General features: G+C 40.9%; 1 protein-coding gene across 2 annotated transcripts in view; it reads left to right on the plus strand.

Moving 5' to 3' along the window:
* Epg5 (ectopic P-granules autophagy protein 5) overlaps window positions 1–17,254 on the plus strand; it is a 474,230-nt gene that overhangs the window by 24,906 nt on the left and 432,070 nt on the right. For both annotated transcript variants that reach the window (XM_067119916.1, XM_067119917.1), the window contains 2 exons: window positions 651–2,090; window positions 10,932–11,216. In XM_067119916.1, coding sequence (XP_066976017.1) covers window positions 651–2,090; window positions 10,932–11,216 — 1,725 coding nt within the window. The remainder of the gene's footprint in view (window positions 1–650; window positions 2,091–10,931; window positions 11,217–17,254) is intronic.

Consider the following 17,254-nt stretch of genomic DNA (forward strand, 5'->3'; position numbering starts at 1 on the left):
TGTACAATACAACGAAAAAAAAATAACTCTTTAGCTTTAACCGTTTTGCTCACAGCACGATTTGTATACAATTATATATGAAATTTTTTTTGCGCTGTCATATATTCCAATATTTATATATGATAATGATATTTTTTTTCATTTCTGGTGGTTGCATACTAAACTTCAGGCAATGACATAAAAAAGGAGCGAAAATTGAACTCTTAATCTTGAAAACTAAGCGTGCTGTGATTTTTGGAAAAAAACTTTTTTTCAGCTTCGGCGCTAACTCCCGAACGCCGCCGGCATACGGCAGACACTTTTGTAAATATAGGCTCGGCGTTTATGGGTTAATTGCTTTATACTTTCATCACATTTTTATGTTGTGTGTTCTTATGATTATAGTATCACAAGTGACTGAACTTCAGTTGCTTGATGTGCCAAGGCCTTTTGTTCATGCCCAGTTGAAAGGGTACATGTCATCAGTTATGTGGTTTAGGTTTTTCTTCATTGTAACCCATTTGGCATTATTGATTATTGGTCAAGGTATTTCATGAATAACTTTTCATTATTTAATTATGAGTACTTTACTTGAAACTGTGAAATCTTTTTTATGTGTACTTTACTTTGAAACTGTGAAATATTTTTTCTGGAAGGTGTTTCTTTTTCAGAAAGTGTTGGAGGAAAAATGTCTGCCATTAGAAAAAGATCAATATGTAAGGGGAGAGGAGGAGGATCCCATGAAGGTTCTTCATACTACTTACGAAGACATGCCTCTACCTGATGTATGTCATAATATATCTGCATCATCTCAGACTTTGGATGTGGATGGCAAGGAATCTGTAATTGAAAATGATTCCATATCTACAGATATAGAGTCAGAGGAAAGAAAAGATGAGGCGTTTAAAAACCCCGAGGGCCAGAAATACGAGTCTTCCATACAGAGTGATGTTAGCCTTGAACTATGTATAGATGCTCCTCAAATGATGGATGGCGATGTCTCATCAAATGTAACAGATATCAAGGTTTCCAATTTTGCCCAGTTACAACGTACCATAGATACTATGGAACCATATATACAAGTGCAGAAACAACTTCATGAGTTAATGTTGCAAGATCAATTAGAAAATACCGAAACAACTAGGCCTTTCGTTCAGGATGAAGCAAGTGCTCCTGCTTTTGAAGGGGATTCTGTTTGTGAAAGTAATTTAGGAGCAACTGCTCCGGAGTTGGACGATAAATTAACAATAGGGTCGGTGTACTTTCATGAAGATGTAAAAAGTCCAGCACCTCTTTCAGAAGCAAGAAGTGCCCCAAACCAAAAAACAAAGATAACACTTTCTGACGAAGTAACTGTGGAGCCTCTTACAGAAATACAGATTACATCTCTGTATCAAAATACAGAATTAGAAGAAAATCAGCTTTATATATCACAGTTTATAGATGAGGAGAGGAATATTGTTCAGTTGGAATTTTATCAGTTAGTTCTAGGGTACTTACGTGCAAGGACAGCTCTTGTTAGCACACAGCGAGAACTGTCAGGTATTTTGGATGAATACAAAAAACAGCAAAAGAATATTTGGGTGCTTGAGAAGCGAACTGTTACTGAAGAAGCAGAGTGTGAGGATAATCGTTTGTTGACAGCAACACACGAGTATGAAGAAGCCATCTACAAGGATGAAATTGCAAGTCATGTTTCCAAGCAGCTGAAGTTGTTACGTGAAATCCTGTCAGATTCGTATGCGCTTAATGCGTATGCATCAGAATTGTCAAAACTTCAGGTGGAAAATTATATGCAGAAGGTCTTAAGTGACTGTTCAGAGTTTATGCAGCTACCTAAAAATGCCAGAGTATCAACAAGTAACAGGAAGGAGCATAGTCATCACCTGCAGCCTCATATCAAGAAATTAAAAAGTTGTATCAGTGTGCTTTTTGCTTTTCAAAGACAGGGCATAAAGGACCACCAATTTGTACGTGTTACTAGACAGTGGTTAACTGATCTTGTAGCTATTTTGCAAAGAGTTGCTGTGCATCAAGATCACCTCTTCCTGATTAACCATGTCATGAGATGTCCAGCAGGTGTTGGATCGTGGGCACCGTCATACATACAGGTATGTTGTGTGAAGAAAATTTTTCATTGAGGGAACTAGAAGGAAACATGAATAGATAAAAATAATTTTCAGCCCATGAACATTGTTTGCTAAATCTTAAAAAGAGCATGTGTGGAGACCATTCATTATCTTTACTATAGTTTATAACTTCTAGCCACTAGCTGCTGAGAGATATCCAAACTGAAGTAGAGTAATGTTTTGTAGTTGTGTCAGTATAGACTGGTAAGCAATTAGCTTTAAATCAGTTTTATTTTCAGAGAAAATTAAAAATGCCAGTTTTATATAAGTAACTTACCAAGTAATTACATAGCTATAGTTTCCACTTGAACGACAGCTTGGATTTAAAATCTTGCGGGTAGCGCTTCAATATAGTTTATGTAGGTGATCAGCCTGTCCCGCTAATGGAATATTGGAACGACCTAACAAACAGTTCTCATTCATTTCCTGCTGTCCATGGCTGGTCTGGCGGCAGCTTTTTTCATTATTTTCCGGTTATTTTACCGGATTCCGATGGAGGATTCTTTAAATCAACCATTGGAATGCGTATATTGTAGCCTTCAAGCTGAAATCTTTCAGGATGAGATTTCTCTTATTTTGTTTTACATTGATTCAGTCATCATTGAGCCGCCGGTAAACGACACCATTTGCATTTATGGTTTGTTTACTTGTTAGGCTTCTGACGGCGCCGATAATAGTTTTGCCCTGAAAGTAATTCTCGGATGTTACGAAATCCCATCATAAAAGTAAATTGTATGTTACACATTTTCATTAGGCCATAACTTTGGCAATTTTTGAATTGTTTTCCGGCTATAAACTACTGTACTAGCGAGCTGGTGAAGATACAGTAGTTTTGTTTTTAAAAGTACTGTAATTCTCGAGTGTTGCAACACTCCATTATAAAATAATTGGTCTATGTTAGGCTTTTCATTAGGCCATAACCTTTGCAATTGATGAATTGTTTTACAGCCTTAATCTACTAGTAAGCCGTAGATGATAGTTTTGCCTTAAAAGTAATTCTTGTATGTTATGGCATTCCATCATAAAGTAATCGGCTTATGTTACGAATTTTCACTAAGCATAAGCTTTTGCAATTCATGAATTGTGTACCGACCATAGGCTACTGGCGAGACTCCGAAAATGGTTTTGCCTTAAAGTACTTTTCAGATGTTACAACATTGCATTATTTTCTTTTATTAGGAAATAATTTTGGCAATGTATAATTTGTTTATCAGCGATATGCTTCGCGCAAGCCACTGATAATTGCCTTGAAAGTAGTTCTTGGGTATTTTGCCATTTCATTAAGCCTGTAACTTTTGCAATTACGATTTATTTACCGGACCTATGCTTCCTGGAAGCCTCCGAGTAAATATATTTTTGACATAACCATCACCCCTTCCTTTGCAGAACTGAAAGTGTTAGGCAGAAAGTAGTAAGGATGTTGGGGGTTTTTGTTTGCGGCTATGAGTTGACGTTGTCGACAGCCAAGAACCAGCTCACGCTATGAACCTACAGGCAGTCCCTGGTTAACAGCGGGCTCAGTTAATGGTGATCCGGTTTTATGGTTTTTGTCTAGCAACGAAAATCAGCAATTTTCAGTGCCAAAAATCGCCGATTTCCACTTATCGCCACCGATAATTGGGTATTGGCACTGATACATACCTAACAGAGGCGCCTATAACTTAAAATCGGCACTTTTCGGCGCGGATAATCCCTGACAATTGCCAAAAATTGCCGATTTTTGGTCATAGGCAATTTTTGGTTATCATCACACCCTCAGAACGGAACCCCCGCCGATAACCAGGAACTGCCTGTTCTAGCTTGCTGGCACTGATCTCTGGCACCAGCTTCACCCCCAGCACCCTCTCACATGTGCTTGGCACCAGCTCTAGTGGCCTGGCACCAATTCTCTCCTACAAGCCGTCTTACCACTCCCTCCCGCACCTGGCTCCCTTGCTTCCCTTTCCATACCTTTGCCAGTCTTATGTCTTGGTTAATAGATGTTAACCTAGTTATAGTGAAGTGTAGTGCAGTGGGGGAGGTGACTACTCGTCCCCCGATGCTCCTAGACAGACGGTCCCTGTCAAACTCCCCATAATTCGTGGGAGGAGGCAAACTGTAAGTCCAAGGGAGGTTGTAGGGGCTTTTTCTAGTGCACAATTGGGGCAGTATGATGGGAAAAAATTTAGAGGTTGTTACTAAATAAAACTCTTGACTTTCCTTCCACCCAGTTTATTACTGTAATACTACAGTGACCCAAAAAAACCTTAATATGATTAATAAATCATAATCTACAGAACAGAAACTTATCTAACCTTATCACTATAGTTCATCAAAACTTATTCTACTCAGTCTTAATCCTATAGTTCCCCCGCCCTTCTATCAAAAGAACCTAAACCTAATTCTAAACCTAAATCCTTAGTGTTTTGCCACCAACTATGGTCTCTTAGACTTCTTCAGATTGGTAGTTAACTTGTTCAACATCACCCAGTTCTGGATTTCGTCACTGTCTTCGTACTGGAGAGATCAACATCTAGTTTTTCCCTTCCTTCCCACCTTTCTAACTGCTGTCAAACTTTCTTTGTGGCAAGTGTGTCGAGATCAGCACCTTTTAGGGTTTAGTGTCCTATATGGAGGAACAGGAAGAAAAGCAGCCTGACCAAGTGACTTTGTTTCTTTTCTGCAATCTGGCAGCTTCGCATTCTCTATGTTCCTTACCACTTCTCTGCCTTATCCCTTCCTCTATTTTCAACAGCTCCTCCACATCAAGTGCCCTCTCTTATAATAATCTAATCCTTTGTCCTCTGAGCAAATCCATTGCATCATCTTATGCACATTTTTTTTTTTTTTGGATGCCACAACCACAAGGTAGGCAACCACTTACACCTTGGATTGAAGGGGGAGCAAGTCACACTATCCTGACACACTCAGCAAACCAAGTAAAAAAAAGAAAAAAACAGACTTAACTAGTGTACTCCTTCCTGACATACAAAACATAAAAAAAAAACATCACAGCAGCAAAAACTAAATACTCAATTCACACAAACTCATCTTTCATCATACAAACCCAAACTTAGCCTGCCACCAGGTCGGGGGGTTCCACACAGGTAGTTGCCCCCTCAGTCAAGCCTGTTGCGGTCCCAGGTATCGGCAGATACCCACCGGAAAGGTGTCTTGATGGATGTGTAGTGGAGGAGGTGGCTATCTAGCCCTATCGGATCTCATAAACCCAGTCCCTGTCAGACTCCCCTAAACCCGGGGGGAGGCATACTGTCAGTCCTTGGGAGTCTGAAAGGGTTTTACCCCCAGATAGTTGCCCCTCAGTCGAGCCTGTTATCCGCAGGTCTTGATGGACAGCCATTGAAAAGGCTTACATAAAGTTTTGCTTGCCTTGGCCATAGTGCATTTTTTTTTGGTTTACAGATCCCAGTGTGGACAGTGTGAGCAAGATAAGGATCCCAGTGTGGACAAGAGGCTCCATTGACTTTTGGGACCCCAATATGGTTAGTTACAGATCACATTGTAGACTAGTGACGCTAGTGGCATTTTTTCGGATTTATCTCAGCCGTTGTAAAGATGTATCTCCCAGTTTTGGTGCATCAATAGTTGTCATTGCTCTCTGAAACTGGACAGAGTCAGAGAGCACCCAAGTTCCAAGCGCGTGAACTCTGAGCTCCTAAGCTCCGAGCTCCTAACTTCCGAGCTCCCAACTTCCAAGTGCCCAAATTCCAAGCTCCCAACTTCCTAGCGCCCAAATTCCGAGCTCTAAAGTTCGGAGCGCCCAAGTTCCAAGTTCACACATTCTGAGCTCCCCGGTTCCAAGCTCCCAACTTCTGAGCATCCGTATGTATTCTAGTGTCCGAGTGCTCAGTGGCCTCTGAAGTTCAGTGGCCTCCGAGTGTCCAGTGTCTGAGTGCACAGTGGTCGAGTGACTACAATCTGAGCACACAGTATCCATGTCCAAACTCCCATGTTTGCGCATCCACCTGTGTCCTACGTCCATTTGTCCTTCTGTCTGTTTCAAGCCAACCATCAGTTACCTAAAGCCACACACGGGACTACAGATGCTATCTCTTTGCTTCTCTGCATTGGTTTCATCCACTCCTACGCTTTGTTGGAGACCATTCAGCACCAGCTTTGTAATTTGTTGGGCCTGTTACACCATCCACCGAAAGTCTAGTGTCCGAATATCCAGTGTCAGAGCACCAAGTGCCAGAGGCTCGGTGCCTTGGATTGTTTCCATGCCCTGTCATGTACGGACTTGGACTGTTATGGTTTTAGAGTTTTTCCCACTCTTCTTTTGTATTCTCTCGAAGGAGATGTCTGGTGCTCTCTTCTACTGTGAGATTCACACAGTTGCAACGGGCTATCTCTCCCAAACAACGCCATTCTGACACTTGTTTCAGAGCTCTCGACACTTTTTCTTATACTCGGCTCCTGATGATGCGATGGGCTGCATGACCACAGTTCCTCATTTCTCTCTCTTAGACAGTAGATGAAGGTCAAGAGGGAGACGATCCGGATAGTTCTCTCACCCATTCTCCAGGGCGATTGGATAGGAGCTTGGATATGCAGGAAGCACTCTTCCAGATCCCCGTCCGAACTCCAGAGAGTTTTTTAGTTCCGTCTCTCAGAACAGGGCTTCCTAGTCAGGAGTCTGTGCTTCAACCTCTCCTGATTCCTAGCTCTTCCTGCATTTGACTTCCCCTTTTGTCTGGGCATTGCTTCAATCTTTACATGTTGAATGACTTCTTCATTATCTTCGAAGAAAAGGGGGTCGAGGGCTCTTGACAGTAACCATTACCGGGACAAGGAAACACAGTAGGACGCCTCCATGTTGTTTCTTAGCCCGGCTTTCTTTAGTCGGATTTCCAGTTGTGGCTGTCTGAACATGACTTGTGCAAGGGAATTCCTTCTTCTGCTGAGCTTAGTTCTAGTCTTCCTCTCAGTACCTCAGATAAAGGTCAAAGGGGCCCATTTGAAGAACTGGGAAGATGTCTAGGACTCGGTCCCCAAGAAGAATGGAATGTTTCTTATACTTTAGAGAGCTAAATCGTTTCTCTTACTGTCCTAGTACTGCTCGACCCTAGCTCTGTGGTAGTCTATTTGAATAAGACCTCAGTCTTAACACATCTACTTAAGTAGGGAAGCTGGATCCAGCGTTCCCTCTTGACCAAACAGCAGTGTTCTTCCTCTGTTGACAGATCAATCAAGTCTTCTAGTCATTTGATTTATTCAGGGACTAAGCGTCGAAGGACGTACTGGGCCGTCAGAAGCTTGTCCTTCCCATCATGGCCTTTCTATTCCCGGAGTTGTCAGAATCTCTTTATTGTATGAAGCAAGCCAACCTTGTCCCTGTTTGCCTCTTTAAGGAACCTTCTACGTGATCGAGGAAGCACTGAACAGTCTCAGGCTCAGTTTCAAGTTATTTACGGTTGTTGGTGAACTCTTAAGATCTTTCCCCCAAACAGTGTCTTCCCAGATAACCTTGCCTCAGAGATACTACCAGGGGTGGTCCGCTGTTGCCCAGACAGGCACCGGACTGTCTGTAAGATTGTCTTCCGAAGAGTCTTCAAGACATGTTGCAGAGGCTATTACAAGATTCAGGAGTCACCCCCTTCCTCCGTCTCGGCGACTTAGCGGTCGTCTTCCAGAGCTGGTGTCTCAGATGCTTTGTCTCTTCTTTTTAGACACCTCTGACCCTGCTGCGGATTACCTCTTTGTTTCTGAGAAGATTTAGGTTCTCTCGCTTTCCTTGAAGAGGTACTGATGTATGCTTATCTCTGGTTAAGGGGAGCCCACGCTTATATAGAAATAATGCTCCGATTTTTATGAAATTTTTATATGTTATACATATATATAAGGTGATGTTCCAGAAAAAATTTGAGTGTGATCAGATATTATTTTGGATTTTATTAAAAAAAATTTTTTAAATAAAAAAAAATAAAAAAATGTTTCTCCTCCTTCATTTTTAGAGCTATTGCAAAACGGCTTCATACACAGAAAGTATACCATAGTAGGAAAAAATTCATGGGAAGGGTTTTCCTGTTCTTTTTTTTCTGGGATGGGGGTGAGGGGGGGGATTTTCCTCCCAAATTTGTATAATTTGATTATCACGGGTTCCTCGTCGACCTAAGAAAAAATCTAGCCCCACCAAAATATTCGTCTTTCTTTCCTCTTTCCAATGGTATATTTAACTTTAAAATTGGCAAAAAAATTAAAAAGTAGTTAGTGTTTGAAGTGCAAAAAAGTGAAAACTCAGAAAAACGACCGTAAAGGTCAACAAGTATATATATTTTTTTTTTTGGCACTCGAGGAAAAAACTTTTCTTAGAACATTATTTTGGTTGATTTGGTCACCCTCCCCACCCCCCTTTATAAAAAGGGGTATTATTTGTTCAAGGGAAGGGTATCATCAAGTACCACCTGACTCATTGTTGCCTGGTTTGAAAATAAGAAACTAAAAGTTTAGTAGCTACCAGGCTGATATTCTTGACTCATTTTCAGTTGTTTTTTTTCACTTGTTTGGTCTTTTTGGCCTTTGGAGTTTGATTTTCAAGCCTTTTTGTCTCTCGAATGAAGAATTTCTTCTGTACTTTCACTTGTGCCAAACAGATGTGTTAGTAAGTTGAATTTCTCATAGCCAAAGTTGTTAAGTTTCCTCAATATTTATCTCACTCAGTTGATGGTGCTGAGATTTTCCATTGCTAATTCGCTTTGCTAGGGCACTAACCGTAAACCTACACGATTGGCACTTCATTAAAATATCAGTATCCCACCTATTGGCAGAGACTTTGACTTGAACTTTACCCCTGCAATTTCCTACCTTGCATCTAATACCCGACACTATTTTATCCAACTGAGATCCAGATATAATGAACTTGTCATCATATACTCCCTTTTCATCATCCTTTATTCATTTCATCAATCTTATTTAATAACCACCCAGATGTTGGCCTGGGTCTTTCTTCGGCCACCAGATCTCATGTCAACCTTCTTAGCCCAAGTGGTATCAGAAGGAACATTCTGATAAATTTGACTCTGGGTGATGCAAGATTTTGTTGCAAAACTACTAGAAGTTTCCAGTCTGGAGTGGTTGGATGAGCAGTTTTTGGTAAGCCAATTAGCAAGTGGGAATTTTAAGAATCTCCACTTAAGAAAACAGTGATCATCAGATGTATCATCATTAGCCCTGCCCATTCAGCTGTATATAAACTCCCATAGGATCACCCTAATAAGGACAGAGACGACAGAGGATGAAAGACGGACAGAGGGGAAGCACTTCATGTTATACCCGCAGGAGAAAGTCCCTTTCAGAAGGTTTGGTACGACGGTGGCACCTTATCTACGCTGCCCTTTGGAAGTTGAGGAGTTCATAGCAATGACCTTTTCTTCAAGTCACAGTATATAAAGTTGAGTGAATGTAACATTATGTTGTAAATAAATACACTGTATTGATGTGCAAGTTCTCTTTCTATGCTCTTTACCCTGTTTCCAGTTGTTGCAGAATTGTTTTATTGTGTAAGTATTGAAAAGAACCAGACAGTTCAAGTCAGAATCACAACAACAGGTCTCCTTCCAAGATTTGAGGTAGCATCAGGGAAGGACTCTGCATCATGGTGTTCTTGGATCCTTTGAAAAGAAGAGCTGAAAACTCATGGAAGGTATTTTTAACAACCGAGGAGTTGAATTTACTTATCAGAGCTTTGTTTGGGCGCTGCAGATCCATTCGTTCATGGACATGTCTGTGGGAGTAATTGATGGTTGTAATAATAAACTTTCTTCATTAGCCCCTCAAGACTTCTCTTGGCAAGGAAGCTTTTGGCTTCATTGGGTGTTTAGATAAGGCAGTAAAAGACATAGTGGGTGAGAGCTCAGGTATCTTCGTGATGCGGCTTTCTTACCTGATTGACAGTCCTTCTCAGGCGGCAGTAATAGCCTATGGATTGAATTCTCGAGATAAGCACACATCATTATTTTGTATTTAGTAACCTTGAAAGGGTTAGCTGATTTTCACTTTGCTCACCTTTTCAAATGCAGGAATTGGTTATATAAAGGAGAGGTAAGTTTCATTTTAAAAAATGTAATACTTAAGATTTATTTTGTAATGACTTACCTCTCCATTGTATTATTTGCCCTTCCTACCTCCCCACATTCAATGTGGGTAAAAGTAGACTGACTGGCTATGAGTGCTTGTACCTGTTGGTCCTTTGGTGGGGGTGGGGATAACAGATGAATAGAAAACTTTTATTCATATAAAACCAAGTGATCTGGTTTTTATTTGCATCTGTCAAACTCCCACTGGTGCAGAAGTAAAAGCTATGGACAGATAAGCTTTTAAATAAATCTCAAGTATTTATAATTTTCCATGAACTTGATATCAGTGAAAGAACCTTGAGAATTCTGAAACTAGAAATGATATAAAAGATGTAACCTAAGTGACTCCGGTTAGAGGTTGAATGGTGGTGTCACATGTGACCGAATCAGCTTGTGTCCTAACATGCTCTGCTTTTATTTGTGCTCTGTAACAGATTATTGTGTTTAGTTGCATTTTTTAACAAGTTAAGGTATATCTGTTAGGATGTTTTTACACTTTTACTTGTGATCTCAATTTTTCTTGGGACCGAGCTCAGAAATATTAATTTGATCCTTAAAAGGTATTTAAATATTCGGCAGTTCTTTTTATGGAGAGAAGTTGATTTATGTTTCATTTTTAGAATCGGTGGTTAGACACTAATGGAGTACATCATGTATTGTTGGTTAGGCTTGAGTGTAGAGGGGTTTATGCTGCAGCATGACATGATTTTAAGATAGTAAATAACAGTTTTGTTCTTTAAAATTACAGGTAGGAGGGCCATGGCATCAAGACTTCAAAGATGGAGGAATGTTAGGTTGCTGGGCCTTGGATCATGCACTCACGATTCTCTCCACCATTCTGAATCCAACAAGTGGTCGTGAGGATTTCCTCCACAACTTGAAGCCTAGTCCATCCCAAGAAGTCTTAGATGGGGAAAGTAACACAACAGATAAGAGTTCAGACAGTGTGTGGGTAGTTGTTGATAGCTCAGGTGAAGAAGAGGAAGACCCTTCTCATTTATGGTTGCTCTTCACAGAAAATGATGTTGTACAGGTATGTCACAAAGATTTTGTACTCCTATGTACAAATGTGTTGAATGTTCATTTTTTTAAAAGCAGAATTACCCTTTCCATTAGTAAGAACATTACAAATGCTTGCCAAATAGTATTAATGACGTTTCTGTTATTGTTATAATGAAGTTTATTTAAATCATGGAGGATGATGGCTATAATGTACTGAAATTTTATCAGTGTAAGAAACTTTATCTTGGGACTAAATTATATACTGTATCTTCTAATTGGCTCTTGCAATAAATGTGTGTAAAATTAATGAAGAACTTGGTTTTAACATCTATTTAGATACTATCTATGAAGTGAATCAAATGGTTTGTAGAGTAGTTATATGTAAAATTAATGAAAATATTACAATGATCCCAAACATTACCAGTATTTTTTTAAATGGTTTCTCATTGATGAATCAGCTATGACAGTAAGACAGACTTTCAATTCTATTACAGGTTTAGGCTGCATTCCATTTGGCTGTAGTCCTATTTTTTCCATCATCATTAAAAATAATTGTGACACCCAGCTTCCCTATAGCTGCTGCTGATATTTACGTAAAACATGAAATTCATAAATATGAATAAGCATTATCAGATAGCTGCATGTGTAAGAAATTTGGCAAAAAACCATTTCATTTGTCTCAAAACTTTTCTCTATAGTAGTAAGAGTGAAGTTTCCCATACATTGCAAAAGATCTTGTTTTTTTCAATAATTTAAAATGGCTTTCCAGGCACTATTAATTTATTTTACATAACATGAAAATAAATCTACATTAAAATATCTATATGTAAATTCATTAATTTACATACAGATATTTTAATATAGATTTATTTGTACATTATGTAAAACAAATTAATAGTGGCTAGAAAGAAATTTTTAGATTATGAGAAAAAGAACAGTTTTATCGCAAAAGTATCTGGCACAGTGAACAGCTCAGTTGCTGGAGAAAACTGTTTTGAACATGCATAAATGCTTTATAAGACAATATATTTTTTTTCATGAGACAATATTTTTTGAAGTTTCAACATCAGTACTTTTTCATTGTCTAGACTGCATGCGCATTTTTTAGTAAAATATGTTAGTATGTTTTGAATGAAATGCTAAGACACTAAGGTCCTCACTTTTGCAGTTGAGTGTACTTGGTATGAGCCAGCACTGAGTTTTTGTTTGGCGCATGTGGGTTCTATGGATCGTGCATGGGGGAGCCAGCAGTGCCTTCTTGCTTGGCACATATGGGGTCTACTGATCATGCATGGGCCTGTGCACTCTTGTTCTCAAGACATGTCCCCTCTTGGTCCTTCAATCTTTCATGAGGGCTGTTAGCCATATACACTGTAGGTGTCAGTGTAAGGCAGTACATGGCCCATTCTCCTGTGTTGCTTCTCGCTCAGGTGCTACTGACTACAGTACAGGGAAGATTTTGTGGGAGGGGATCCAGCAATGGATGGGTCCAAATGGTTCTGCTCAATCTGAACTTCAAAAGGCCCAGCTAGAGCAGCATTTTCAGGAGATTATTACACTCATATGTGAGCTTTATAATCTTAGGGAAGCCTTTTTGGTTCCTTTCCTGTCCTTGGTCTCATCAGTCAAGTTTACCCTGGTGTGTGCTCTGAAACTAAGACCTTTGGTCAAGTTGTCCTAGTCCCAACTTGCGTGTGGTGTCTTAGACCAAGTGAGTACTCTGATCTGTAGGTCATAGAGTTCTTTGCAGTCCTGCAGGTCAGATAAGCTCCCTCCCTGCTGCTCACATGCCAAAAGAAATACAGTATTGGGCACTGGAGGACAAAGATTACGCCTCCTGCTTTGGACTCGTCAGTCTGCAGGTTGACTAATGACCTTCCCCTGAAGAGACTCTGCCAAGAAGGTGCATCCTTCTCAGCCTCCAAGATCAGTGCCATGAAGTCTTATACTACAGCATCTCACTAGACTACCATGTGGCTTGACCTATGGTTGAACACGTTGGCAAACTTGTGTGTGACAGGCATCTCGTTCCAGGACAAGAGGGCAAAGTTTCTGAGGTTTCTGCGTTGGGGGGAAAAGCGTTGACTTTCGTAGTGCACAAGATTTCCAACCTCTTGGGTAATTTTGTCTTGAGAAGGAGGGACAAGGTTTCATCCCTCTTCTCCAGGCATGTTTCCTGTTACACCTTTTAAAACCTCCTTTACTCTCAACTCACAATTTTCCTCATAGATCCCAGCACTTGGCAGCAGGCCTAAATCTCATATTCTTTCTGAAGAGTAGCAGTGGAGAGGGGAAGGTTGGAGCACCAAGACACTTTTATCCAAAGTGGAATGACCGTCTTAACATATATCAGGGATAGACACTAGTGGCCGAACCTTCAGGGAAGGCTAAGCCTTTGGGTTATTGGGTCGGGAGTAAGCTTGCTTCTTCTCAACCCAGAAAAGTCACTCAACTTTCTTCCTCAAGGAAGGGAGGGGAGTCTGCCCAACCCTCTCATCCCCCTCCCCTAGCCATGTTAGGAAGTGAGACACTGCTCAGAACTTTGGACAGCATCAGTCCTTCGGGATGGTTACAGGATTCCTTTCAAGGGCCTTCACACATCCCCCAGCAACCATGTTCCATGTGTGTCCTCTGGATTTGCCAAAATCTCTGGCCCTGTTGGTGGAGGTGGAGGCGATGAAAGAGAAAGGTGATGTCAAAGTTGTAAAATGCCAGGGTTTTACAGTCATCTTTTCCAGATGGAGAACACCACTGGTGGTTGGAGACTTGTGGTCAGCTTCTCCATAGAACAAATTTGTTGTTCTGACTCGCTTCAAGATCGAAATAGCACGCTGAGTGCTGGAGTCTATCAGTGAAGGTGACTTCATACTTACAGTAGACCTGAAGGATGCATAATTTCAAATACCCATTCATCAGCACTCTTGTAAGTATTTACACTTCGTCTGCAGCAGAAATGTTTGCCAGTTCAAAGCTTTTTGCTGTGGACTGGTGATGGCCCCGGTGGTGTTTACCTTGGTTTTGGCTTGAGTCCATTTGAAGGGTATGCTTTTGGTGCATTATCTGTGTGACTGGCTAGTCCTGGCATCTTTCAAGATGCACTTGCTGTAGGACAGAGACCGTCTCCTCACCTTTTTCTGTTGAATTGCAGATGGTGATAGATTGAGAGAGGCAAGACCTCATGCCCAACCAGCATACAAAGTACTTTGGCATGCTCTTAGACTCAGCAGTGGCAAAAGCCTTCCCATCAGCCTCCAGAATGAGTAGGGTCAGGGAGGTACAGTCACATACAAAAGTCTCGATACTCTCAATTTAGATTTTCAGACAAATCATCATCCTAAAAAGCAACATCTGGCAACTACGGCAGGGAGGGTGCTGCATGTAGCAGATTTACCGTGAAGTGACTGATGTAAAGGGATACATTACCTTTTAAATTATCGTAGTGGCTTACTTGCAATTTCAGGTTCTGGTATGATTTTACTTGAAAAAGAGTTAAAAAGTAAAAACTAAAATGGCAAAAGCAAAGCCTCTACTATATCAATTATGGTTTCAATTTCCAAGCACTCATCTCATTACTAGGTCTATTGGTTGAAACATTTGTTTGTATTAAGTTGTTCGTTCTTAGGCTTAATGCCTACTTGTCTTGCATGTAATAAGTACTGATGCAAGTCTGTTGCTATTTAACTGAATCATAAAAAACAAAAGGAATAAAAACACAATAAATCACTTAGAAATTTTATTGAAATGTGAAATGTCTTAAGAAACTAAATATAATAAATTATAATAATCAGTTGAATCATGTAAGAACAAAATGGAAATATGAAGCATAAAAAAATCTCTCTCTCTCTCTCTCTCTCTCTCTCTCTCTCTCTCTCTCTCTCTCTCTCTCTCTCTCTCTCTCTCTCTCTCTCTCTCTCTCTCTCTCTCAGTTAACAACAGTTCATCAAATATTTTAATTTTCCTTCTGGGTCTTGCACATTATGATAGTGACTAAAAAGTAAATAAATATTAATTTTATGTGAGTAACTTACCAAGTAATTACATCGCTATCAATTTCTAGTAACCGGCAGCAAAAATTTGAAAATTCACAGTAGCGATTCTTTTGTTTTGTTTTTGGTGTAAGTAACCAGCCCCGCCAACTGTCAGGGAAGGAAAGGAACATTACAGCAAAGAGATCTCAATTTATTTCTGCCAGCTCTCAACAAAGGTTGTGAGCAGCAGCTTAAATTTTGGATTTCGGTGAAGTATTTTGGAATATTTTGGTTGCCTTTCGGCATTTATTTAGTCAAGGTTACTTATTCTAGATGAATTTTCTGAATTTTGACTTATTTTCCCTTTTTGAGACTTAGTCAACTTGCTTTTGACAATGTCTGACGCCAGTACGTTTAGCACTCATTATTGCAGCAAGGGCTGGACTACTAGGTTGACTTCTGCCAAATAAGATTTGCATACAGTTTGTACTAGTTGCAGGGGTTAAGTGTGTTCATTAGATCTGACATGTGTCGAATGTGTTGACTGGGACCCTAGACAATGGAAAATTTTGACTTCTCACCTTTCCAAGTTGGAAAGATATAGGAAAAGGAAAGTGACTGCTAGGAGTGACAAGTCATTAGCTAGGCAGGAATCTTTGAGGTCTTCCTCTGACGTTCTTGTTATTTCTGTCATGTCCCCAATTCGCAGTCCTTCAGCTATACCACCTGTTCCCATACCCAGCTCTCATACTTCTGACCCTAATGCTATTGCCACCATAGAAGCGAAATTTGATCGCAAGCTTGAGTTGTTGGTGAATTCTATGGCCCAGTTAGGTGATTTAGTTCGTGCGCTTATGGACTGTGAAAAGAGTGCTCATAGTGAAGTGTTAATGGAGGAGCTGACTGTCTGTCCCACCAATTCTGCTAGGCGAAGGTCCCTGACACACTCCCCTGCTCCTGGTAGTAGTCATACTGGAGGCCCAAGGTCAGTGGGGTCTGCCCACAGGCAGTCAGCCCCTCAGTCGCACCTGTAGTCGATTCCCAGGTGATGATAGAACACCGTTGGAAAGGCGTTTTTCGGATGCACACCATCTTTCCTCCAGTTCCAAAGCGTTGAGTCCTGAATGAAGGCGACAATGGCGTTTTAAGGATGAATCCAGACCACTGAAAAGGTCTGCAGTGGATGTGTCTAGCACCCGTCAGGTGCCTTGTAAGAAAGTTAAGGAGGCTGAACCATTGCGTAGCTTCTGGGACAGCCTAGAACATTTTTTGCCAGAAGTTTCCCTTGTGAAGTGTCTTGCTTTGGTGCCTGATCAGTCTCCAACAGTTTCCAAGTGTAAGTGTGCTGTGTTAATGCGTCCATTGGCTCCCGAACTTCCTTCTGCTTCTGAGCACGCTTTAGTGACTGAATGCCCTTCAGCTCCCACGCACTCTTCCAGACATTCTTTGGCATCTCAAAGTGTAGCAGTATCAGCTATTCCTTCAACCTCTAAGACTTCAGAAGCGCCCAGACGTTCAGTGGCGTCTGAGCATTCAGTTGCTCCCAAGTGCTCTGTTTCTTCCGAGCACTCTGTATCGTATCTTCTGAGCACTCACTAGCTCCTGAGTGCCCAACTGCGCCCAATCTTCCAGTAGCTCCTGAGTGCCCATTGGCGCCAGATCTTCCCTCTTCTCATTGTTCAGCGACAGCTTCGTCTCTTGCGGCGCCAACTGTTGTAGATCAGCTCTGGCTCCCATCCACCAACAACTGAACGACATCTTGAGTTTTTTTGAAAACCTCAGTCTCCTCCTGCTAGCGCTGTAGATGCACCTTTGTCTCCAGTTTCGTTGGCCGAAGAGGAAGTTCAGGATCCAGAGGAAGAAACTCCTACTACGGTGTATTCAGCTCTTGCGTTTTCTGCTTCGAACTTTTCCTAATTTCTTTTCACCAGCAGCCCCTTCTTTGCTGGCTTCCGCTTTCCAGATGAGTTGTCTTCCGTCGGAATTGTCCAAGCCTCCTAAATTGGTTCTGTCTACTTTGGCTAGGAAAGCTATGAGCGAAGTTGAGTGCTGGTTAGCAGACAAGAGAGAGCAGGGGAAGGCTGCGTTCTGCTATCCCACT

Source organism: Macrobrachium rosenbergii, chromosome 17, assembly GCF_040412425.1.
Source record: "Macrobrachium rosenbergii isolate ZJJX-2024 chromosome 17, ASM4041242v1, whole genome shotgun sequence".
Classification (NCBI taxonomy): Eukaryota; Metazoa; Arthropoda; class Malacostraca; order Decapoda; family Palaemonidae; genus Macrobrachium; species Macrobrachium rosenbergii.